Here is a 26,214-nt window from a genome sequence, read left to right as displayed (position 1 = left end):
TAGTCTTATGACTCTTAAATAGTCAGCAATTAAAATCACAAAGAAAACATCAGGCCCAGTTAGTGAGTTCAGCTGAACTTTCAAAGTACAGATTCTCTATAGAAATGCTCCCCGAGGCCACCATAACCTTGATGCCAAAATCTGATAAAAATAATGCAACAGAGGAAAACCACAGGGCAATGTCATTCAGAGACCTACCTGCAACAACTCGACAGATTATTAGTAAACCAAATTTCAATAGTGTATAGCAACAATAATCAGTCATGACCACATTTGATTTACCACAGGAATGAGAGGTTGGTTTAACTTTAGGAAATGAATTAGCATAAGCCACTACCTTAACATAAAGAAGAAAACTATGGTCATCTCCAGTGCAGAAAAATGATTTGATAGAATTCTTCATCTCTTCATGATAAAAGCTCCTAGACGTTAAGACTAGAGGAGAATTTCTTAACCTGGTTAGGGAGTATCTATTTTTTTTAAAGAACATAGCAAACCTCATAATGGTGAAAGGTTGAAAGTATTTTATTTAAGATGAGGAACAGGACAGGGTGCCCACTGTCCCATTTCTGGACTTCATTGTACCAGCTAGCACAGGAATGTAAGAAAAAGAAACAAAATATCTAAGAATTGAAAAAGAAGAAATGAAACATTTTTCAATGTTATCTACATAGAAAACAAAGATATCTACATAGAAGACAAAGAAATCTAACAGTGAATTATTAATCAGAAAATTTAGCAGTATTGCTGTGTGCAGAGAACTGCACAGAATGCAAGCAACAGAAAATGTAACTGGGTGGAGCCCTTCATTATAGTGTGAAAACATGAAACACCTAGGAATAAATCTCATATAAATGTGCAGGACCTTTATGGAGAAAATTATAAAACTTTACTGAAATAAACTAAATGAAGATATATATTTTGCTCATGGGCTGGAAGTCTCAGTATCACAAAGGTGTAATTTTCCCCAAATTGACCTGTTGATTCCATGCAACTCTTGTCAAAAGCCCACTGTATGTGTTTGTGTAATGCAACAAGTTGATTCTAAAAATTATGCAGATAGGATTCCCTGGCAGTCCAGTGGTTAGGACTTGGTACTTTCACTGCCGTGGCCCAGGTTTGATCCCTTGGTCAGGGAACTAAGATCAGGCAAGCCACACAGCGGGGCCAAACGAATAAGTAAATAAATAAAAATTATACAGACAAACAAAAGGTAAAGAATAGCAAAAATTCTCAAGAAGAAAACCAGGTAGGAATATTACCTTATTGTAAAGCTTTAGTAATTAACACAGTGTAGTATTGGCACAGAGATAGACAAATAGATCACCTGAGCAGAACTGAGAGCCCAGAAACAGACCCATACGTTTACAAAGTTTTGATGTGTGACAGAGCTGCCTTCGCAGAGGGGAAAGGATACCTTTCAAAAATGATGTCTGACAATTTAATTATATAAAAAAACAAAGTGGACTCCTGCCTGCCTCACTTCATACAGAAAAATTAGTTGCATCTGGTTTAAAGTGCAAAAAGCCAAAAATGCAAATTTTAGAAGAGAAGATAGGAGACTATATTCTCAACATTCCAACAGAATATACAAAAGGATATCTTCACAATGGTAAATGAAGGAAGAATTTTCTATGATTCAAAAAGCACAAAACATAAAGGAAAATTTGAATATATTTAGATACATTATAATTAAGAACTTCTGCATATCAAAGAAGATTTTGCAGCACACATATCTGACAAAGGTTCACACCAGAACATATAAGAACTGGTACAAGTGAATAAAAAAATGATCCAGTTGGAAAGTGGACATAAGATTTGAACAGGCACTTTGACCAAGAGGAAGATTAGGTAAGTAATACATATATGAGAAGTTGCTCAGCTTCCTTAGTGATCAGGGGAATGCAGATTAAAAGCCATAGTGAGATGCTTTAAGTATCCACCAGGTTAACAAAAATATCGATCACACCAGAGTGCTGGGAGAGTGAAGCCACTGGGACCTGTGAGCTGTTGGGGAGTGGAATCAGCCCGCTGGCACTGATGGGGCAGCATCAGCCTCACCTGTGGCCCAGATACCAGGAGAACTAAATTAGATGTTCACTGCAGGACTGTTTGAAATAGCAGAAAATGTAAAGCAGCACAAACCTCCATCAAAGAAGAGTGGACAAATAAATTGTCACACCAAAGACTAATATGTGTGGTGACAACAAATGATTCACATATGTGCAATGACAGGCACACTGTTGAGGAAAAGCAAGTTGCAGAAGAATAGCTACAACTCGGTTCTTTCTGTGTATGTGAAGGTAAAAGTGTGTAAAACCGTACAGATATTGTGCAGGGGTACAACAGAGAGAGGATTGTGAGTACAGGATTCAGGACTGGGGAGACCTCTGTGGGAAGTGGGGATCTGGGAGGGGCACACGGAGGCTTTGCAGGATCTCCTGGGTCTGTTTCCTGGGCTGGTTGGTGGGTGCACAGGAGTTTGTGGTATTGTTATTCCTTAAGCCTTATACATATTTTATAATATGCATGTACTTATTGTTTGATTTTAAAAAGTAAATACGGAGGTGGGGGCCATTAGGTAGGGTGTCAGAAACAGGTGGCAGGCTGGAGAGGTGTATGGGGCCCTAATTCAGAAGGGAGGGGCTGCCCGGTGTTTGAATGCTGTGGGGATGCAGATAAGTTGGAAGTACAGGGGTCCCTCTCCTTCATGGAGCCATTCCTGGCCTCATGTACTACTTACCCTTATTGTTTTAAAAATTAAGTGTCAATTCTATATGAAAATGAAAAATTACTCCAAGTTTTCCCTCCCCAACTCTCCATATGGGAACCCAACACCTAGTGGCAGAGGTGGGACTTAGAAAGGGAGTTATATCCCATTTACAATAGCATCAAAAACAATAAAAAATTTAGGAATAAATTCAACCCAGGTGAAAGAACTGTACCCTGAAAACTATGACATTAATGAAAGAAATTGAAGAAGACATAAATAAATGGAAAGACACTGCACCCTCCCCCCGCCCCCCGACCGACCTCCTGTTCATGGACTGGAAGAGTTAATATTGTCAAAATGTCAACTACCCAAAGCCATCTATAAATTCAATGTAATCCCTATAAAAAATTCCAATGCCATTTTTGGTAGAAATGGAAAAAACAGTCCTAAAATTCATATGGAACCACAAAAGACCTTAAATACCTAAAGCAACCTTGAGGAAGAATAAAGCTGGAGGCATCACACTTCCTGATTCCAAGCTATACTACAAAGCTGCAATAATCAGAACAGTATGGCACTGCCATACAAGCAGACACAAAGACCAATGGAACCAAATCAAGAACCCAGAAATAAACCCATGTGTATATGGTCAGCTAATATTTGACAAGGGGAAAGGATGCTTGAGTACTCAGTGGGGAAAGGTTAGTCTCTTCAGTAAATGGTGTTGGAAAAACTGGATATTCACATGCAAAAGAATGAAAGTGGGTCCCTATTTTATACCACTCACAAACATTAACTTGAAATGAATTAAAGATTTAAATGTAAGACCTGAAACCATAAAACTCCTAGAAGAAAACATAGGGGAAAAGTTCATTGACACTGGTCTTGGCAAAGATTTTTTGGACATGACACCAAAAGCACAAGCAACAAAGGCAAAAATCAACAAGTGGGACTACATCAAACTAAAAAGCTTCTGTACAGCAAGGGAAACCATCAACAAAATGAAAACACAGTCTATAGAGTGGCAGAAAATATTTGCAAACCACATATCTAATTAGGGGTTAATATCTAAAATATATAAGGAACTCACAACTTGGTAGCAAAAACAAAAAAAACCCCAAGTAATCTAATTAAAAAATGGGCAAAGGACCTGGCAGACATTTTTCCAGAGATGATATACAAATAGCCAACAAGTACATCAAAAGATGCTCAGCATCACTAATCATCAGAGAAATGCACATCAAAACCACTGTGCAATATCTACTAGAATAGCTATCATCAAAGCTACCATCATAGCTATCATCAAAGAACCTAAGTGTCCACTGACGGATAAATGGACAGAGAAGAAGTGAGATATGTATACACTGAAATATGTGAAGTACGTTCAGCCATAAAAGAAGAAGGCAATCCTGCTATTCGTGACAACATGGATGAACCTTGAGGGCATCGTGCTAAGTGAAGTAAGACAGAGAAAGACAAACGCTCTATGATCTCACCTATGTGTCAAATCTAAAAGAAAGCTCAACTCAGAAACAGAGCAGAATGGCGGTTGTCAGGGGCTGGGGGTGGGGGAAATGGGGAGATGCTGGTCAAAGGGTACTAACGTGCAGTTATAGGTTCTGAGGATCTTATGTACTGTGTGGGGTGACTATAGTTAATAATACTGTATCATGTACTTGAAAGTTAAGAGAGTAGATCTTAAGCCTTCTCCAAAAAAAAAAAAACCAAAAGGTAAACTATGCGAGGTGATGGATGATGGGTGTGTTAAATGACCTGATTGAGTCATCATTTCACAGTGTGTACATGTATCAGATCATCACATTGTGCACCTTCAGCTCACACAATGTTGTATGTCAACTGCATCTCAATAAAGCTGGGGAAAAAGGGGGAGGAGCTGAAGAGGCGCTGGAGGGGAAGATGGGCAAGGGGCCTCCCGCCCTCTGGGAACGGGCCAAGGGCCGAGCTTCTAGGATAGTGGAGCCTGGTTGCAATGCCATTGCCAGCACGCAGCAGGACCAACTCAGGCCCCCTGAGGACTTCTGGGGGCACAGTGGGTGATACCCGTCTGCCTGGCGCGTGAACTTCTGCAGTGGCTGGAGCCTTGTGGGGGCATCCCCGGGGGTTCGAGGTGAGTAGGGCAGAGGGGGAGGGACCACGGACCCCTGTCAGGAGGGGTCGGGGGGGGCAGGAGATGCTGGGGTCACGGGTGGGGAGCAAGCCCGCTGGAGGCCAGGGAGGAAGAGTAGTGTCACTGGGGCTGCCAGCTCAGCCCGGGTCCATGCCCCACATCCCCCGCAGCTCCTTGCTCCCCTGGGTGCGCCTTCACACCGGCTCCCCCTTCTGCCAGCCTCAGCGCCCCGGCTCCCTCTCAGCTCTGATCTTGCCTCTGGTTCCAGTGAGAAAGTCACAATCCAGAGGTGGTCCTCCTCCCGCCATTAACCCACCAGCCTGCCTGGGTCTGCGGTCACGTCCTCCGACTGCCCTTCCGCTCAGCGAACAGGCTGTCTCATGTCCGACGGCCTCTGACCCAGACCGGGCAGCACATCCTTTCTCTTGCATCTGGAACCTGTCTTTCTGCTGAGTCGTTCCAACCGGCACACAAAGTCCAGTAACATCCGCTTCCTTAAATAACCCACACAACTCCCTTCATGCCCTGTGTCTCCAGCCACTGTTCCACATCTCTGCTTCTTTGCAGGAAAACTCACCCAACAGGCTCTGTCCACCTACTTCCTCACGAGCCATGCTCTTTAATCCACTCCCCTCAGGCGGTTTCCCACTCCTCTATGGAAACTGCTTTTCTCAAGGGAACAGGCACGTCTGTCTTTCATGCCAGTGATTGAATGTCGGTCCTCATCTCTCTGGATCTCTCCGCAGCATTTGGCAGATGACTGACTTCTCTCTGGACACACGCCGCCGCCCCCCCCACCCCGTGGACTCTTCTGTCCTCCCCTCTGAGGGCTCAGGCCGCTGCTCTGTCTCCCTGTCATCTACTCGGTCTTGCTGAGCACCCCGGGGGCCTCTTCTCTCTGTCTACACTGACTCCCTCAGTGATGATGGCTGCTGACTCAGGCAGGGGTCTGGCACGTTTGAAGGGACTGTCTACCGTGAATGGTGCAGGGCGCAGTGAAACCTCGAGGGAGAGGACACTGTAGAAACAAGGGGAGGGGACAGAACCCTGGACCTGGAAGGAGAACAAGGAGGGTGGAGAGGGCACCTGACAGGGGCTGGGCCCTGCATTTAGGGCTTACAGCCCGCCCCACGTGGTCAGCGGGAGGAGCTGGGGGATAAAGACCCTGACTTCAGTCTTTCCTCCCTCCGGGTGCTCACCGTTGGCCCAGCAGAAGCGGGAGCCAGAGGTCAAGGGAATGAGCTATGTGGTCTGCATGTAACGGGGCAGGAGCCTGCGGGCTTTCCCAGGGACAGACCACCCTGTGCCCCCCGCCTCTTGTTTGTAGAGAAGCTTTAGCCTCCTAGGCCTTCTCCCATATCCCAAGAGCAAATTTAATCAGAGAAGTGAGAAAATGCAGAAACAAAGGAAAACAGACAATAATAGCTTAATCATAGAACAAAGTCAAGGACCTTAGTTTCTCCTCAAGGGCTATAGATAACATCCTGAGCCGTACCCTTGGGCTGTTTTGCAGCTACTAAAACCCCCACCAGGTGGGAGAGGTTAACTGCATGCTGCCCGCCAGCACAAAGACCCCAGATCCGCTGGAACCAGAAGGTTTATGATGCTAATTCTCAAAATACCATCTGGTTACCTCACCACCAACCAATCAGAAGGGCAAGCTGATCACGCTTCCGCCACCCTTTCCCTTTGCCTTGCCTTTAAAACCGCTTCCTGGAAAGCCTTTGGGGAGTTTGGGTCTTTTGAGCATAAGCTGCCCATTCTCCTTGCTTGGCCCCGTGTTGGATGCCTTGGAATAAACGCTGCACTTTCCTTCCCCACAACCCAGTGTCAATAGATTGACTTTACTGCGTGCAGCCAGGCAGACCCAAGTTTGGTTCAGTAACAGGTCAGCACACCGCACAAAGTGGGAAGGGTGGAGAGGGTGGGAGGGTCAGACAGGAAGTATTCACACAGCTTCCAGATTCACGTCTTCAGCTGTGACCTCTCCTCTGAGCTTCCCTTGCGATATCCAACTGCCTACTCAACATCTCCACTTCTATGTGAAATGCAGAATCCTGTGACCAACAAGCTCTTCCCTCATCTCCTGTCTCAGTAAAGAGCATCAGTCCACAGTTGCTTAGGTAAAAAACGAAGAGCCTCCATTTCCTCTTTCACATCTCACAACGGACACATCAGCACTTCAGTCAGCTCTACAATAGGGCCACTGTGCATTATGACCCTGGTCCAAACCACACCACCTCTCTCTTGGGCTTCTGTTAAAATCTCCTAACTGGCCTCCCCATTTCTCTCTGTGACAGGCCTATTGGCAGCCTCCCCTGCAGACTTCCCTTCCACTCCCAGCTAAGTGAGCCCTGATTTTGTTTGGAGCTACTGTTTGCCCACCTCCGTGGATGATGGCAGCCCTAGTCCTCTTTGCCGTACATTCACTTCCCCATCCTCTTGAAGCCAGGAGTGGTACATGGCCCAGGTCTGCCCAAAGGAGTTTAAAGAGAAATATGCCGGGGAGCCTCTGAGAAACCTTTCCTTTGTTATAAAACGATGTTGTACGTTTATTTTTTTTAAAATGGATGTCCTTACAGATGGCCAATAGGCACATGAAGAGATGCTCAGCATTGCTAATTATTAGAGAAATACAAATCAAACTACAATGAGATACCACCTCACACCGGTCAGAATGGCCATCATTAAAAAGTCCACAAATAACAAATGCTGGAGAGGGTGTGGAGAAAAGGGAACCCTTCTACACTGTGGGTGGGAATGCGAATTGGTGCAGCCACTATGGAAAACAGTATGGAGCTTCCTCCAAAAACTGAGAGGAGAGTTGCCATTCAGCAGTGGGACTGCCAGCAGTCCCACTGCTGGGCATATATCCAGAGAAAACCATAATTAGAAGAGAGACATGCACCCCTGTGTCCACAGCAGCATTATTTACAATAGCCAAGACATGGAAACAACCTAAATGTCCATCAGCAGATGAATGGATAAAGAAGATGTGGTACATATATACAATGGAATACTACTCTGGCATAAAAAAGAATGAAATAGTGCCGCTTGCAGCAACATGGATGGACCTAGAGATTATCATACTAAGTGAAGTAAGTCAGACAGAGAAAGACAAATATCATATAATATCACTTATATGTGGAATCTAAAATATGACACAAATGAACTTATCTATGAAACAGAAACAAACTCACAAAGAGAATAGACTTGTGGTTGCCAAGGGGTAGGGGGTTGGGGGAGGGATGGACTAGGAGTTTGGGATTAGCAGATGCGCACTATTATATATATATATATATATATATATATATATATATATATGTATAAATGAACCACTTTTCTCTATAGCAGAAACTAATACAACATTGTAAATCAGCTATACTTCAATAAAATAATATTTAAAAAATAGATTGTCCTTTTTACACCTGCCTGTTCCTTCCTATCTGAGACGGTGGTGTAAAGACATGATGTCTCATGCTATGGCAGCCACCTTGGGCCATGAGGCGACAAGCATGAGGACAAAAAGTGCAGGTGGTGACCATAGGAGGGAAGAGGGATAGGAAGAGTCTGTGTTCCTGAAATGGCGTACTTTATGACTTAGTAAGTGAGGTTAAAACTATTGCATAGTCACCGACACCTGGGAATTGGGTTGCTTTCCTCTGAATACATCCTAGGTGATGCACACACTGTACCCCTGCAGTCTGTTCCCCAGCAGCCAGAGGGATCCTTTTAGAACAGGAGTCAGATGACCACCTGTCTGCTCAGGACTCTGCTCTGACTCCCCATCACACTGAAAACAGAAGCTGGAGCCCAGATCTTGGCGTGCATGGCCACCCCAGGGTCTCTGCACTCAGTGTCCTGTCTCACTATACAACATTCAGGTCCACTCAAGGATCATTTCCTGAAAGTTGTCTTCCCTGACTGGGTGGTAGAAAAGCCCCACCCCCGACCCCGGCATCCTTATCTTCTTCTGTTTTCACAGCGCTGCTACCTGGTGCTGCCGGCAGTATTGATTTGCTGTCCGCGTGCTGGCGGAAGGGACACTCGGCTTACCTCCTCTGCCATTGACTCGGGAAAGGCTTCTTATTTGAACGTTGTGAGGACCAGATGAGCAAATCATGTGTGACTCGAGTAGAACAGTGCCTGGCACAAAGTAAGCCCAGTGTGAACACTGCCGTTCCTCGTATGAGAATGTCTGCTCCATGAAGGCAGAGCCGGGAGCCTAGCGCCTGGCATCTAAGAGGTGCTTAGTGGAGAGGCTGGTTGGCTGGCTGGATGAATAGCATACAACAGGCTCTCTTTAAATTTTTATTGAAGGAATGGTGGAACGCAGGAATCTCTGAATTGAGGTTTTGGAGCTGATTCAGTGTGTGGTGATGGGAAAGTCCAGGATAAGACTGAGGGCGGAGGGGCCCCAGGACAGAGCTGTGCATCCTGAAAACCCAAGACCAGGGAGTTGAAAGCATCTTCTATACTGATGTCGAAGACCCCGAAAGGAGGGCAGGAGAGGGCCAGGAGCCAACATCTTCTTGGAAGAGGCCGGTGTCCGCAGCGAGGGGGAGGGGAGTGGGCGATGTGGCCGCGGGGAGCAGTGAGGTGTGGAAAGAAACGTGGGGAACTAGGGGCCTCCCCCTCCCCCCTTTGGGCTACAGCGTCTCGCAGCTGGTGATGCCTCCTGGGGGGAAGGAGGGGTCCGCTCAGCAAGCCGTCGAGGACTCCCAGACCCGCCCAGCTCCTGGCCTGAGCCTCCCAGTTCAGCATCTGGCCAGCGGCCAGCCGGGCGCGAGGCGGGACGCGCGGAGGGCGCACGCTCGCCGCTGCCGCCCAGCCCGGGCGCAGCCCAGGAGGACCTGAGGGCCGAGGCGCAGCCCCCAGGGCCGGCGGCCGGACCCGGCAGGGGGACAGGGCGGGGGCGGCCGGCGGGGGGGCGGGGCGGGCGCGGATTGGTCGGGCGCTGCCACGTGACCGGCCCCTTATAGGGCGTGGTGCGGGCGGCAGTGTCGGGTGCGGCGGCGGTCGGCCGGGCGAGGTCCCGTGTGGGTCCGGCGGCTCCGCGGCTGCTCCACTACGAGCGCCAGGCGCGCCCCGCGCCCTCCCATCTCCGCGGGGCCGCCGGGCCAGGGGATGCGCGCAGCGCCCGGGAGCCATGGTCCGTTTCGGGGACGAGCTGGGCGGCCGCTATGGGGGCGCCGGCGGCGGGGAGCGGGTCCGGGGCGGCGGGGCCGGCGGGGCGGGCGGCCCGGGCCCTGGGGGTCTGCAGCCGGGCCAGAGGGTCCTCTACAAGCAGTCGATCGCCCAGCGCGCGCGGACCATGGCGCTGTACAACCCCATCCCGGTCAAGCAGAACTGCTTCACCGTCAACCGCTCGCTCTTCGTTTTCAGCGAGGACAACGTCGTCCGCAAATACGCCAAGCGCATCACCGAGTGGCCATATCCTGCCGGGGGCCGGGCCGGGCGGGGACCGGGGGCCGCCCGAGGTCGCGGGGACGGCCACGGGTGCGGCGTCGGGCGTCCGTGCCTCGCCGGGTCTGGGAGGGGCGGCCTGGGCGCGGGGGGCTGGGGCGGGGGCCGGTCGCGTGCGGCGCCCAGTGGCCATCTTTCCCGGGGCTGGAGGAGGGTGCGCCCTGGGGAGAGGTGCATCGGGTTGGCTCGGCGAGGAGGGGGCGGGGCGGATTCCGGGCCCCCTCCGCGCGCAGCGTGTGCGTGCGTGTTTGTGTGTTTCTGTGTGTGTGTGTGTGTGTGTGTGTGTGTGTGTGTGTGTGTGGTCGTGGTGGCAGCGGCCGCGGGGGCGGGGTGGACGCTGGGCGGAGCCCCCTGCCCCTGGGCTCGTCCCTTCGCTTCCACGGTCCGGGCGCAGAGCGCGCGGCCAGCCTGGAGGGCACCCGAGGGCGAATCGGTGTCTGTGTAGGTGTGAGCCCCCGGGGGGACGCGAGCCCGTGCGCGCGCCTGGCTGCAGGTGCCTGCGTGTGTGCGGGCATAGCATGAACCCGGTGCTGCGCGTGCGTGCGTTCGGGACTCTCGGTACATGTATGCTCACGTGCCTGTGTAGGTACATGTGGCTGCGTGTCTTTAGGTGGGAGTGTGCGCCTGCGCGGGGTCCTTCCTCCAGCCGCGCGCTGGGGGCCCACAGCCCCCTCCCTCGGGGCGCGGGAGGCGGGCGGAGCCGCGGCGGAGGCGCTGTCCGCGGTGCTGACGGCCGCGGGGACGTGCTGAGGGGCTGGTGGCCGCGACTGCGGAGGCGTCCCCCGCGGCGGCCCCGAGGATGAGGGCGGGAAGGGCGGGGTGGACTCGGGACCCGGTCATTCTCAGCCCCTCCGGAGGCGGCCTGGCCCCGGCTGCTGCACTGCGCGCTGTCGGCCTTGGCCTCCTCGCCTCTCCTCTTTGGCGCCTCCCGGCCAGTCCTTAACCCACGCACTCCGTTTGAGTACATGATTCTGGCCACCATCATCGCCAACTGTATCGTGCTGGCACTGGAGCAGCACCTCCCCGACGGAGACAAGACGCCCATGTCTGAGCGGCTGGTGAGTGCGGTGGCGGCCGGCCTGAGGGCGGGGCGTGGGGTGGCGGCAGCTTGTCTGATTCCACGACCCTTTAAGGATCCGTGATTGGGCGCAGCTTCCTCGGGCAGGGTAGTCTGGGCAGCTCCCCCTCCTTCAGTGGAGGAAAAGGATAGAACCCGGGCAGCTGGCACTTCCCTGAAGGGCCAGGAGAGTGGGATAGCCAGCTCAGCCCCTGCTGGGGAAGGGTGGCTTGAGAGGGGCCATTTTAGCCAGCAGCTGCTCTGCCCGGTACCACTCGCCACCCCTACACCTGTCCAGTCCACACGGACTAAGAAACTAAGAGCTAAAGCTGGGGTGTGGGAAGGGCGTCCGTAATGGCCCAGGTTGAGGAGGGTCAGGCTCCGTGAGGTGGGGGGCTAGCTGCCCACCCTTCGCTGCAGGGCCGTGATAGTCTTCGGCCCCCGGGGTGCAGCCCTTGGTCTCGGGACTGTCAGCCTCTCCTTCAGAGCTGTCTTCCCTGGCTCTGCTTGGAATCCCTTCCCCGTGGGCCCGCCGCTTCCCGTGGGAAGCACTCCTTCCCAGCCTTTGTTCCCAAACGTCCCGAATAGCGCTTCCACCCACTCTTGCCTGGAGCTCCCCAGACCCCTGTGGTTTCCCCTGTTGGAGTACAGAACCCACAGGAGCCAGGATGCCAGGTCAGGGTGTCTGGAGGTGCTGGGGCAGGGGGAAGGGTGCTGCTTGAGGAGGTGAGCCCCATTTCAAGGGTGAGGTTATGTCCCCTAGCCCCAGCCCCCTCTGCTGCCCTGGCCCCTTTGCCTGGGCTTGAGGTGGGCTCCCAGGGCCCTGAGAGACTGGGCTTCAGGGCAGAGAGAAGGGAGAGCAGGTGCGGGGATTGGAGAGGGAGGCTGGGGCCTGGCTGGAGAGCTGCTGGAGGTCCTGAGGTCCCCGAGGAGGAGACACTTCTGGGGGCACCGGGCAGCCAGAGGCCCTCTTCTCCACACCCCGCCAAGTGACCGGTTCTGTCCAAGCTCCTTTCCTAACTTCAGTGGAGAAAAGCGTTGATGGAACAGGGCCTGTTCAGTGCTCTGCGTAGGCCTTGAACTCCAGGCCAAGGCGTGGGGAAGGGGAGACAGAGTAAGGCTGCCCTGGGGGTGCTCTCAGTTGGGTGGGCAAGGAAGTGACAGCCTGGGCGGTCAGCCAGAAGATGGGGGATCACGGGGCGTCGTTTCTCCAGGCGCAAGGACGGCCAGGAGGGGTTTCTGCTGTGGGGCTCGGGGAGGGGGGCGAGGAGGGTGAAGGGCAGCACGGCGGGCAGAGTGGGCTGTGGCCCCTGCGCGACTCTTGCCCAGGTGTGGAGCCGAGCGGGGTCACTCGCCTTCTTTGGGCCCCCGTTTCCTGCTGGTGTTGTGGGCCCCTTGCCTGCCACATGCTTGGTGGTGGGCGTCCACTCTGGAGGCCGGAGAAGGGGGTGAAAGTGGGAGGGAACTGGGGTTTCTGGAGGGGATCCTGGAACGCCAGGCCACAGGGTGTGGTCACATCCCTAAGGACGTCCAGCAGGGGTGGGGCCAGAGGGAAACAGGCCTGGGGGGGCGGGGGCCAGGGAGGCCAGTGTGCATGCAGCCAGGCTCCGGCAGCAGGCTTGAGTAGGCCAGCCGTGTGTCCAGCCACGCCTGAGCTCCTGCCTCACAGGTGAGGGAGGGTTTGCTTGGTGGTGATGGGGTCGGTACACTTGTAGGAGTTGGGGCTGAGCTGTTGGAAGAGTGAGCAGAATGTGCCCCCCCGGAGGCCTGCAGGCCCCTGAGATGGATGGGAGGCCGGACACAGCGGGCCTGGAGAGCAGGCGCCCTGTGGCCCCAGGGCTCAGGTCTGGAGGCTGATGCTGCTGCCAGAGTCTGGGAGGGGGCCGTGTGGCACAGGGGCAGCCTGGCCTGGGGTGGGGCCTCCACAGCTCCCTGTCTCTGGGGGCTCCGCTTCCCACACACCCATCAACTTCCTGAGTGGCCTTCAGCTGGAGCCCTGGGCTTGCAGTCTCACCCCTGCCCTGAGCCAGCCCTCAGCCAAGTGTGGTCAAGGGTGGGGCTGGGGAAGAGCTGTGAGGGAAGGTTTGGGGAGGGGCCTGGGGAGGGGCCTGGGGAGGGGTCTGGGGAGGGGCCCCGCCGGGAGGGGCCCCGCCCCGTCTCCTGGAGATGGCTTGCTCTTCTGTGTATCCAGAGGCTTCTGTGAACATCTGTTTGCTGGGGCCCAGCTGTTAACCCAGGGCAGGTGGTCAGCAGCCTCTTCTCTCGGGGAGAGGGTACCCTCCAACTAAACCAGACCAGAAGCCTCCGGGGAACGATCCTTCGTGAGTCAGCATCAGGGTGGTAGGACAGGAGAACTGGGCCTCCATGGACGCCAGGCTGAGGGTTCACCAGGTCAGATGGGAGAGCCCTGGAGGGCCAGGCTTCTCCGGGGAGGAGGGCTCAGGCCACTGGTCCTGAGTGGGAACCGGCAACACCCACAGGGAACCAGTCTGGCCCTGCCCTCCCCGCAGCCGCGGGAGGCTGCTCCCTGGCCCCCGAGGCCCGACCCCTCGCTGACAGAGCGGCCTTCGCAGGACAAGTCCTCCCGTGGCTCCCATAGTCCCGAGGGCAGGACCTTTCCGCTGCCCCTCTTTCCACTTCTGTGTCCGTGGTCTGCACTCAGGCTGTTTCCCATGCTGACCCCCCCGCCGCGTGCCCTTGGTCCAGCTTGCGGGGTCACCCTCACGGAGGCTCTGTCCGCCACCCTTCCCAAGTGCGTGGCGCCCCGGTCACTCCCCACCGTCTGTGCGTCTTCTCCGAGTCCGCGCAGCTCGTCCCCACCGAGCTGGCCACCAGGGGCCCGGCCCGTGTCGGTCCTGCCCTCTCCTGTCCCCATTCTTCCTCTCGCACTGTCCCCTCCACCTGGAATTCCTTTCCTGTTCGCCCAGCTGGATGCCTCGCCCTCCAGAGGCTCCCTGAGGCACGGCCACGCTTGCTCCCACCAAGATGTGCATGTTTTGATTATCCAGAAGGTGTGTGTTGAAGGAATGCGTGGGTCCTCGGCTGTCCTCTAGGGAGTTGGGCCGTTGTCCCCGTAGCGGTTCGAGCTCAGGATCAGACCCAAGTCACCTCTGGGTTAGGATTTGTCTCTGCCTCTAGCAAGCTGTGAGTCTCCGGCCCAGTTCCTGACCTCTCTGTGCCTCAGTTTCCTCTAGGATGGGGATAATAGTGCTTAATGCATGTGGAGTGTTATAACGAGGATTGTCCTAGTGATTGTGGGAAACCCCCCCCCAATTTTGTTATTGTTGTTATTGCTTCCCCTGCTGCAGGGCTTCTGGGGGTGGGAGCCCCCCTTCCTATTGTGATCGGGTGTCGCTGGCCGCGGGGACAGGGCCACCTGCCCTGTTAGGGGAACTCGGCAGAGATCAAACAGGCCCGCGATGGAAGAGCCGAGTCTGTGGGTGGTGGGGGGTTTCCTCGCCTGCCACACCCCGGGCGGTGGTGACCTTGCTCTGCGCTTCTCCTCAGGACGACACGGAGCCGTACTTCATCGGCATCTTCTGCTTCGAGGCCGGGATCAAGATCATTGCGCTGGGCTTCGTCCTGCACAAGGGCTCCTACCTGCGGAATGGCTGGAACGTCATGGACTTCGTGGTGGTCCTCACGGGGTGGGTGCTGGGCCCGGGGTGCCCTCTGCGAGGGGCGGGGTCGGGCACGCTGGAGGCCTCGGCTTTGTGGTGGTCCTCACGGGGTGGGTGCTGGTGGGATGGGCATTGTTTCTCCCCACGAGGTGCCTGGGCTTTGATCTTGGCTGAGGGGCCGTCGACGGTGCTCTGTCCTCGGGCGAAGCTTGCTTTCAGAGCTGCTGGTGCCGTGGGCAGGTCACCAGGGCAGGGGAGGGCTCTGGGCCTTATTCTGTAAATCCTGGGCTCCAACCTTGCCTCTGTCGCCCCGTGATCTGGGGGGCACGTTTGTGCACTTTGAGTCTCCTGCCTGAAGGGTTCTCGGACACGTCTTCCTGGAGCCGTGCTTGGATGAGGCTGCGCCGGTGTGTTGTCACAGTTTCTGATTCCAGGAAGGTGCTTAATCAGTGTGTCCTGCCACCCACTTTCCTTCTCAGATGGACCCTAACAATTGCCAGCTTGTGGTTTCCGAACAACCCAGGAGATCCAGAAAGTCGACTTGGGCTGGGCTGCGTTGGAGAGCGGGTAGAATGCCCTGCTCTTCATTGTGGAGGCCCCAGCCTTCGGGGCCATAGTGTTTCCACCTGCCTGATGGGTATTCAGGGCCTCTGCCCTGTCATTCTGGCCAGTAGGCTGAGGCTGGGGCTGAGCTGCTGTTACTCTGGCTCTGGGCTGGGGTTGGGGGTGAGGCCTGGGTGTTTGCTCCACAGGACCTGGTTGCACAGCCCAGGTCCCAGAGGCCCCGCCCTGGCGGACTGCAGCCCCGCTGTCTGGGACCTTGTGGTCCCAGGGAGGCTCGGAGCCCCACTGTGGCCCAGAACACTCCTTCCGAGGGACAGGAGGCTGTGGCCAGATCTCTGTCCTGTGCTGCATGTGAGGACAAACAGACTTGGCTAAATGGCCTCTGGGCTCCCGAATGAGGCCCCCCTCTCCTGCCCCATCCTGGGGGGCCCCCCTCTCCTGCCCCATCCTGGGGGGCCTGCCCCCGCCGTCTGCTTGAACTGCCCATGCCAGAGGTGCCTGCAGCATGCCCGCCATGGACCAGAGCCGAGGTGGCCTCGCCTTCAGAGGGTCTCTCCCTGGAGGTGATGGAGGGGCTGGTGGCCCTTGTGCCTCAGCTTCCCTTTCTGTCTTTGCACCTGTGGCACCAGCCTGTCACCGGCTCTGATGGGTTGGGTGCCGCTGAAATTGGATATAATAGGCTTTCTGGGCAACTTGCTGTTTTCCTTTCATTTTTCCTAATGACCGAGAAGGGAAGGGAGTGGGGACCCTTCAGCTGGGAGCCGCGCGGTTCTGCGGTACAGTGTGCGCCGTCCACACCCGCGGGCTGCCCTCGGTGGCGGTGGCAGCGGGGGCTTTTACAGAAGGCCCCCTGAGGTCCCACCGATGTTGCTGGTGGGGATCTGGTGGTGGGTGTGGCCCCTCGGAGGGCAGGGTGCTCCCACAGTCCAGCGGGCGCTGCGCGGGCTGTCAAGGAGAGTCACGGGCTGTTTACATCTCTCTCTCCCTCTAGATGTGAGTCCCTGAGGGTAAGAACGGCGTCGTATTTTTCAGGGTGTCCCCAGAGCCTAGCTCTGGGAGGGCCCCCGGGAGGGTCAGGGAGCATCTGCTGAATTCATGGGCTGTTGAAGCTAGGGTGCTCTGTGCTTGGGCCAGCTGGGAGCTGGGCGGGAGGGTGGGGCCCTGCCTCTGGGGGGTGCTGTCCATGGTGCTGAGTGTTTGGGCTGCGGGGAGCAAGGCGGGGAGGCAGGAGCCACACCGGCCCCTGGGCAGGACCCCTGGGTCTTCCAACAAGCATGTCCTGATCCCAGGCCCAGGGAGCCCCGTCGCCCTGTGAGGGCTAGGAGAGACCTCCAAGGGTGGCTGCTCTCTCTTGCCACCGACCACACTCTCCGGGGCGCAGGAGAGAATGGGGTGGGCTCACTTGCCTGGGAGCCCCAGCAGGGGGATCCCAAGGGTCCCGCGACCTTGACTGCCCCCAGCCCAGAGGCGCAGATCCTGACCTCAGTCCATCTGTTTCTCCACCTCCTCTTTCCTACCTCTCCTCGCTTCTGTCTTTTCTTCACGTGGGCCTCTCTCCTACCCCGCCAACCCTGTTTCTGTCTCTCTTTCCCTCCCTCCCTGTCTCCTTGTCTTACTCTCTTGGTCTGTGTCTCCCCATTTCTAATCTTCTCTGCCTCACTGACCCTTTATCTCTTCTTTGCCTTCTCGGTATTTCTTTGCCTCGCGACGTCTCTGTTTCTCTGTGTCTTTTTGCTTTTTCTCTGTCATTCTTCCTCTGTCTCTTTCTCTTTCTGCCTGTTCTGTGTCTCTCATCTGGGTCCTGGAGTCTCTGCTCCCGCTGGGAGTTGGCACCGATGGTTTCCAGGCGCCCTCTCTCTGCACCTGGTCCCCAGGGGTGGCTCTGGGTTGGGAGGGGACCCCCCAGATGGGGAGGGGGATCCGTGTCCCAGAGTCACGTGCTGCCCAGAGTGAGCCACGTGCGGGGGCTGCGCTGCTGCTCCTGCTTGCAGCACCCAGGGACTCGTGACCTGCGCGTGTGCACCTGTATGTGCGTGCATGTGTGCACGTGTATGTGTGTGTGGTGTGTGATGGAGAGAGGCGCTGGTCCATTTTGGGGTGAGTGCTTGCCCCAGGGAACCCGGGGAAGAACGCCTAACTCTAAGCCCTCCTGAGCTGAGGTCCCTGTGGTTAGCCATGGAGGGGGGGGTGGGACGTTATTTCTCAGTCCCTTTTTAAAAGATTAATTAATTTATTATTTATTTTTGGCTGCGTTGGGTCTTCGTTGCTGGGCGCGGGCTTTCTCTAGTTGCGACGAGCGGGGGCTACTCTTCGTTGCGGTGCGTGGGCTTCTCATCGTGGTGGCTTCTCTTTTTTTAAAATCTTATTTATTCATTTATTTATTCACATCTTTACTGGAGTAGAATTGCTTTACAATGGTGTGTTAGTTTCTGCTTTACAACAAAGTGAATCAGTTATACGTATACAGATGTTCCCACATCTCTTCCCTCTTGTTGCAGAGCACGGGCTCTAGGCACGCGGGCTTCAGTAGCTGTGGCTCGCGGGCTCTAGAGCGCAGGCTCAGTCGTTGTGGCGCACGGGCTTAGCTGCTCTGTGGCATGCGGGATCTTCCCGGACCAGGGCTCGAACCAGGGTCCCCTGCACTGGCAGGCGGATTCTCGGCCACTGCGCCGCCAGGGACGTTCCCTACTTTGTTGTTTTCAATTAGGTTTGACTTATTGGTGCTCAGAGGGCCGGAGGCCCATGGCGGGGAGGGGAAGGGCTCTGGCCGGGGAGGCCCCGGTGCTGACTTGTCCCCAGAGGCCAGCTGGGCTCCCTTCTACTTCTGAGGCTGGCACGCAGGTTGTGGGAGGGCCCTGATGGAACGAGGGCCCCTCCCTGCATCAGGGAAGCCTCTTAACCTCATATACTCACCTGTAAAGCGCGCCTCGGTGCACTCTTGGCGTTGCAGCGGTCACAGCATCCAGTCCTGGTCACGGAGCCAGGTGAGGGACTGTCCTGTCTGCCGCCCTCTGCCCTCCGTCCTGTCCACGCATTTCCAGCTCCTCGAGCTGCCCTCGCCTGGCACTGCCCCGCCCACTCACCATCCCTCGATCACTCGTTTATTCAGATTCAGTGAGCCTTTGCCCGGTGCTGAGGACACAGCAGGGAACAGGCCCCCCAGGCCCCTGCCCTGTGGGCTGCGTTTTGGGGGGACCCAGTCTCCCTGCCCCGCTCTGTGTCCTCTCGGTGCGCAGAGGGTCGGCAAGGTCAGGTCACGGCCACATCACGGTGTCTGGGGGCAGGTGTGCCGCGGAGACCGCTCCTTCTGTGACAGTACCGTGCCTCATCGTCCCATGTAGGAAGCGGGTTAAGGAGAACACGGTGTGGACTGGGAGGCTGGTGCTTGGTCTCGGGTGGTCAGAGAAGACTCAGAAGTGAGGTGACTTTTGAAGGATGTGAGGGGGTGAGCCATCTAGGTATTTGGGGAGCGGTCTCGGCCGGCGGTGTCAATACCAGGACACAGGTGTATCCGTGGCCTTTAGAGCCTGAGACCAGACAGGATCCCCAGGGAATGGCAAGTTTGGAGGAGAAGCTGCCCATGACCGAGCCCCGGGACCCCCAGCGTTGATACGTTGGGACTGGCCAGTGAGGTGGGTGGGGACGGTGGAGCGTGCTCTCCTCGAGCAGGAACGAGAGGAGGATGGACGGCTGAGCGCGGCGTTGGGCACCGTGCAGGTGATGGGTTCTGCCGAGAGCTTGCGGGGGAGGGTCCCGCGGGAATGGGAAGGGTCCGTGCTGAGCACCTGGGGCAGCTCTTCCACCTTTGAGGGGGTTTTACAGCAGAGCCGGCAGAGGACGGGGCAGTGGCAGTAGGGAGGGGAGGGGCAGAGGCTTTTATTAGGTGGGGGCCGGAGCCTGTGTGCAGACGGGCCAGGTCTGGGAGGCAGGGACTAGCGGCGCTGCAGCCAGAGCGCTGGAGTGATGTCCTGGGTGGGTGAGGGAAGCTAGGCTCCGGCATCCCGGAGTGCACGCTTGTCTCTCTAACGGCGGGAAAGCGGAGGGTGAGCTGAGCGTGCGCGCTGGGCTGTCGGAGGAGAAAGGAGGGCTGGGGCAGGAGCCGTCCCCTGGCATCTGCGTTTCCACTGAACCCCGAAGCCGGCCGTCAGCTGAGGCGTGGAGTGGGAAGCAGGTGGAGTGAGATGGGGCGACGGGGAGAGAGAGTGAGCGCGGAGCCCCTTCATCTGCCTCGGCCTCTCACCTTCCCCTCGGCGCCGTCTCTAGTCACCTTCCCTCCTCCGCCCGTTGACCATCTGGCTGGCCGTCCATCCGCTCGTTCGTGCGGAAGGTATCTGTCAAATGCTCTGGTTGCTGGGGGCGCAGCAGTGGATGTGGAGCTCGCGTCCCCTGGGGACACCGGCAACGCACGGCTCTTGCCGCGCAGGGCGGTGAGGCAGGAGCCCGGGGCAGGGCGGGGGGGAAGTTCCCCTTCACGGGGGTCAGGGAAGGTCCCTAAGAAGGACCCTGAGCAGAGGTATCCTGAGCCCGGGAGGTGCAGAGGGTGAGGCTGCAGGGAGGCCGCGGGGCCTGCTGGGGGGCTCCGGGTGCAGGGGCCGGTCCTGGCGGGGGAGCTGACCACAGGGAGGTGATGGCGCTCGGACTGGGGTGGAGCTGCAGGAAGCGCTGGTCTGGTTGATTGTCCTCAGGAAACCCGCTGGCACCCCCGAGTGTGGCACCCGCGTCCCCAGCCTGTCTGTAGCTGGGGTGTCCCCAGGTCACCACCTCCGCCCTCCCCATCCCGTCAGCAGCCCCCAGCGCCCGCTACGGTCCTGAGAGGTTGATTGCAGCTGGGGGCGGGGGCAGCAACAGGGTCCCCTCAACCCCGGGGGCCTCTTTGTGCTGCTGGCAGAGGGCCCCAGAATCCCCAGGCCATGGGTGTCCCTGCCCCCGCCCCAGCCCCAGCCCCAGCCTGGAGCTTGCCTCGGGGACAGCAGAGAAACGTGTCCCAGCTCAGACAGGTGACTCCCCAAGGGGACATTTCCAATCACAGCCTCTCATTTCACTCCAAATTAAACCGGGATTGCTTCCCAGGACATGTAACTGGAGCTCAGGGTCGTCCGTCCCTGGCCTGGGCGGCCTGTGGGAAGCGGAAGGCCGAAGGCCAGCGGGCCGGCGCCGTCTAGGGAGAGGCGTTTGCACTGGGCGCGGGCGTGAAGTTGGTCAGAGGGCGCGGGAGAGCGCTCCTGGGAGGCCAGGCCGCGGAGGACACTGCCCTGGGTGAGGAAGGGCCGGCAGGTATAGGCCAAGGTGCGCGGTGACCGTGTGTCCACGTGTGGCAGCCAGGGATGCTGTGCCTCGCCGTGGGTGGCACTGCGTCCAGGTTTGAGGTGACTAGGGACACCGTGTCTGAGTGACCAGTGGCAGTGGGTCTGGACGTGGGCTGGCCCGGTGCGTGTCCGAGGGTGGGCGCTAGAGTTCACGTTCAGGGCTGGAGCCGCCGCGCGTGGGCTCCGCCTGCGTCCTGTGACTGTGGTCCTGCAGGTGGGGTCGGTGATGCCTGGTCACGTTGGGGCTTTGCTGGACTTTCTCTTCCACCCCCACCCGAGGCTGGAAGTGGTTGGGACACAGGAGGGGCCCGAGTTGTGACAAGTGGCCCCTGGAGCCGCAGAAGGGGGCTGTCCCGTCCCCATTACTGTGCTCCAGGCAGCATCCCCGAGGCGTCACTGATGATTCAGAGCAGGCCTGGCCCCAGGGCTCTGCGGGCCTCCTGGGCTGTGTGGCCAGGTCGGAGCTGGGTGGAGGCACCCTGTGCCCGGCCCCCAGGTGCCTGCCTGCTGACACTGGCCTCCCACGGGGCCTGTAGTCCCTGGGGACAGGCCCGGAGCCCCGTGCGGGGCTGTGTGACCCCCGAGGCGGGCGGGTCGGGGGGGAATTCCAGCCTCCCTCCTCACGCTTGCCGCTGGGTGTTTATGGAGGAGCCGCTTACTCCCCTGCTTGTGTCCCTGGCCTCCCGTTCCTCCTCCCCCATCTTCCTCTGATTTAGGGTTCTTGTCACTCTCCTGGGGAGGTGTGGGGAGCTGGAGCCAGGCCCCTCCTGGCCGCTGCCTGCAGACCCCCCCCCCCCCTGTGTTGAGGGAGAGGCCCCTCTGCCCATCTCCAAGGGCCTGGGGATCCTGGCAGGACAGGGAGTGCAGGCTGCCCGGCCTCAGGCCTGGAGCTCGGCTGAGCCGTGCCACCTGCCGCCTCTGGTCCCGGGTGCTGGGCCCCCTGGGGCTGCCGCCGCCTGGTGCCCACAGGATGCCGAGCCCCGAGTGCCTCTGAGAGGCGGCCCGGGGCAGCCGCTCACCTATCCATGTATCCTGTGCCTGGTGCGCCTGCAGAGGTCACAGGAGGTCAAGTGCGTGCCTGGGGAGGGCGGGAGCGTTTGCCCCTGGGTGGTGGATGCGCCTGCAGCTGTCTGGGCGGCGGGGCCGTTGGACCCTGTCTTTCCGCTCAGCTCCAGGCGGCTCCCCTGGCCCACACTCCACACCGCTGGGCCCAGAGCTGCAGACTCACCTGGAGGTGAGAATGGTTGCTGATGTCTCCTTGGGTTGCTAGGCCTGGAGCGAAAGCCAGTCCCTGGCCTGGGGAAGGCGACGGGAGAGCTGGTCCTTCTCGGGACAGGCAGACCAGGCCTCATCTCCACCCAGGGCCTCTCCACCGCCTGCAGCCCATCTGCACTCTCACTGCCCTGGAACCCGCAGGTCCCGCAGGTCACCTGTCACAGGCCCTGGGTGTCCTGTCGCTCAGGCAGCCAGCGGCCTCGCTGCTGCCCCGCTGTGCCCCTCGTTCTCTGGGTCTCAGCCTCCCGCCGGGGGGGGGCACTCTCAGAGCCCCCGACACTACAGCCCCTCCCGGAGAGAAAGAGCCCCTGTGCGCGGCTGGGCCCCCTGCTTCCTGTGGGATGGGCTGTGCGTCTGTCTGCTCTCAGCTCACCCCCCCTTCCCCACCTGGCGGGCCTCTCTGCCCTTTTCTCGCCCCAAGGGGCTTCCCTACTGGCTGGCTCCGTGCCAACCCATCCCTGCTGATGGACGCTCCCCCTGAGAACAGTGTTAGTTCAGGCGCTGTAACAGAGGCCACAGACGGGGGTCAGGGGCTGAGACAGCAGGCGTTCACCGTCTCACCGTCTGGAGGCCGGACGCCCGAGATCAAGGTGCCCGCAGGGTTGCTCTAGGCGAGGCCCTCTTCCTGCCTGCAAGTGGCGGCCTTCCCACTGGGTCTTCACGGGACTGCTTCTCTGTGTGTGCAGAGGTCTCTGGCTTCTCTTCGTGTTCTGTTAGATTCATCCTATGAAATTAAAGGCCATCCTTATGACCTTGTTTAAGCATTTACCTCCTAAGAGCCCCGTCTCCAAATACAGTCCCTCTGGGGGTTAGAGCTTCACACAGGAATCTGGCGGCGGGGGGGGGGGGGGGGGGACACAGTTTAGTCCATAATAGGCTGTGCTCAGACCCCAGGCTCCTCTGATGAGCGTCCGTTGGCCCCATCTCCTCGGTGCCCCGGTTCCCAGTGTGCCGCCAATACTGTGGGATTGGAGTCCAGCTGGGAGAGCAGGGAGCCTGCCTCGGCCCCCATGGGCACAGGGCGCCATGTGACTGACCCCGGGCGATCGTGTGGCTCCAGGCCCGGCTCTGCCGTGGCTGCCGCGTTGGGGGCCCGGGTGAGACGTCTGTAGGGCCAGTGTCTTCCTCCCCGCCTCACCTTCCGCTGACCGTGGGCCCTTTCTCACTCTTCCAGGTCTGTTGTCAGCCTCCCGGGCCTGACGACACGCGGCGGTACCAGGCACTGAGGACGGGCTGAAGGCAGGGCTGCCCGCCCGCCCTAGGACCTTCTCCAGCCTGGACTGGGGGGCAGGGGTCGGGGGGCACTGCTGAGCCCGTGGGGGTCCGGGGGTGTCCTGGGCATGGTGAAGCCTCCGGTCTGAGGGTGGGAATCCCTAGGGAGCCGCCAGCACTGCCACCCGCTCTGCCTGCGGGCCCTGCGCCTGCTCTCTCGGGCCTGGGTCCTGAGAATGCAGGGACGGGGAGGGACGGGCATGAAGCAGGAGCTTCCTTCTTGCCCTCTCACCTCATCGGTTCCGGGACACGGTGTGCCCACTGGGGTACAGTCTAAGGCCGGCCAGCCCTGCGACACGCGCCGATGCGAGGACACAGCAGAGGCACGTGCGAGACCCCTCCAGCCCTGTCCCTGCCCGCCTGGCCTGGACTTGGTCTCCATGAGGGGGTAAGACCCCCGGGGTGGTGCACTTACCTGTGCTCCTCTGGGTCCCCAGCCTGGGAGGTGGGCAGCGCGGGGGCAGAGCCCTCTGGTGAAAAAGCACCAGAGCCGGTGCGCAGCGCGAGCTCCTGAGACGCGGGAGAGTGCAAGGTGGAAGCTGACTCCTCCGTGCAGCTTCCTGCGTGCGGGCTGGGCTGCTACTGTAATCATCCGACAGCCATCCTGGGCTAGATGCTGTTATTAACATCCCCTTTTAAAAAACTAAATCTCTTATTTTGAGCTAATTGTAGATCCACAATATGCAGAGAGGGCTCCGAGTGTAATGTCCTGTGGAGCTGTAGCACGGTTTCACAGCTAAGATGTCGACAATGGCACAGTCCAGACCCAGAAACTCCATCCCCACGGGGACCCCTCCTGTTGCCCTTTTGTGTCTGCTCCCCCTTTGCTCTGATCTCACTGCTTCTCGACCCCTGACAACCACAATCCAGTCTCCATGTCCATCATTTTGTCGTTTTAAGAACATTATGTAAATGGGATCGTGCCTTTTGGGATTGGCTTTTTCACTCAGGGTGATTCTCTGAGGATGATTGAATCACACTGTTGCACGTGTCTGAACTTTGTTTCTCTTTACTGCCCATTGTCTCTTTAACTATTCACCTGTCGCAGGACTTGTGGGTTGTTTCCAGTTTTTGAAATATCACCCACAAGGCTGCTCTGCACATCCATGCACAGGTTTTGTGTGAACATAAGTTTCCATTCCTCTGGGATGAACGCCCAGGAGTGCAATTACGGGGCCGTATTGCAGTTGCATATTTAGTTTTTTAACAAATTACCAAACTGTTATCCAGAGTGGCAGTACCATTTTACATTTTTTAAAATTCCCACCAGGAATGTATGAGTGATCTAGTTTCTCCATATCCTCACAAGAGTTTGGTGTTGTCGCTATTTTTTATTTTAGCTCTTTTGATAGCTATGCAGTGACACATCATGGTGGTTTTGATTTGAATTCCCTTAATGGCCAATGATGTTGGACATCTTTTCATGGACTTATTTGCCATCTGTATCTCCATTCTGGGGAAGTGTCAGTTCATGTGTTCTGCTCAGGTTCTAATTGGATTGTTAGATACTAGTCAGTTTTCTCCCAATCTGTAGCTTATTTTTTTCATCCTCTAACAGGGATTTTTGCAGAGCAAAAGTTTTGAATCTTAATGAAGTCCAATTTATCAGTTTTTCCTTTTATGGATAGGGCTTGTGGTTTTGAGTCTAAGAACTCTTTTCAGCCCTAGGTCATGATGATTTTCTCCTATTTTTTTTTTCCTGAAAGTTTTATCATTCCATATTTTATGTGTAAGTCTGGGATCCATTTTGAGTTAGTTTTGTATCAAGAGTGAGGCTTAAGTTGAGATTCTTTTTGGTTTGTTTTCTTCCTGTGTGTGGCTGTCCACTTGTTGGAGAGGCTAGACAGTGTATTTCGCCCACTGAAGTGCTGTGTCTCTGTCGGAAGTCAGCTGAGCGTGTCTGTGTGGGTCGCGGCTGCCCCACGGATCCGTGTGTCCATGCCTCCACCACTTGCCCACTGTGTTGATTACTGTAACTATTTAAGTCTCAAAATTGGGCAGACTCATTCCTCCCACTTTATTCTTTTTTTTTAAAAAAGTGTTTAAGAGTAAATTTAAAAAAAAACTGTTTCAGCTATTCTAATTTCTTTGCTTCCATATAAATTTGGGAATAATCTTATCAATGTATATGCAAAATCTTCACAGGAATTGTATAAAACCTGTGTGTTAATTTGCAGAGAATTGTTATCTTTACTATGTTGAGTCTTCCAATCTGTGGACATGGTATGTCTCTCCATTTATGTAGACCTTATTTGATTTCTTTTTTTTTTTGAATTTTATTTATTTATTTTTTATACAGCAGGTTCTTATTAATCATCCATTTTATACATATCAGTGTATATATGTTAATCCCAATCTCCCAATTCATCCCACCCCCTTCCTTTCCCCCCTTGGTGTCCATACGTTTGTTCTCTACATCTGTGTCTCTGTTTCTGTCTTGCAACCAGTTCATCTGTACCATTTTTCTAGGTTCCACATCTATGCGTTAATATACGATATTTGTTTTTCTCTTTCTGACTTACTTCACTCTGTATGACAGTCTCTAGGTCCATCTACGTCTCTACAAATGACCCAATTTCATTCCTTTTTATGGCTGAGTAATATTTCCCCACACCCTCTCCAGCATTTGTTGTTTGTAGATTTTCCGATGATGCCCATTCTAACCGGTGTGAGGTGATACCTCACTGTAGTTTTGAGTTGCATTTCTCTAACAATTAGTGACGTTGAGCAGCTTTTCATGTGCCTCTTGGCCATCTGTACGTCTTCTTTGGAGAAATGTCTATTTAGATCTTCTGCCCATTTTTTGATTGGGT

At 56.1% G+C, this 26,214-nt stretch overlaps 1 protein-coding gene across 1 annotated transcript in view; it reads left to right on the top strand.

Moving 5' to 3' along the window:
- Positions 1-9,990: 9,990 nt before the first annotated feature.
- The window catches only part of CACNA1B (calcium voltage-gated channel subunit alpha1 B), a 172,368-nt gene continuing 156,144 nt past the window's right edge, over positions 9,991-26,214 (top strand). Inside the window, exons 1-3 of the mRNA XM_028497927.1 lie at positions 9,991-10,274; positions 11,260-11,365; positions 14,872-15,011. Of these exons, the coding sequence (XP_028353728.1) occupies positions 9,991-10,274; positions 11,260-11,365; positions 14,872-15,011 (530 nt within the window). The remainder of the gene's footprint in view (positions 10,275-11,259; positions 11,366-14,871; positions 15,012-26,214) is intronic.

Source organism: Physeter macrocephalus, chromosome 13 (assembly GCF_002837175.3).
Source record: "Physeter macrocephalus isolate SW-GA chromosome 13, ASM283717v5, whole genome shotgun sequence".
NCBI lineage: Eukaryota > Metazoa > Chordata > Mammalia > Artiodactyla > Physeteridae > Physeter > Physeter macrocephalus.
Note: the sequence above shows the minus strand (reverse complement) of the source record. Positions and strands in the feature narration are given on the sequence as shown.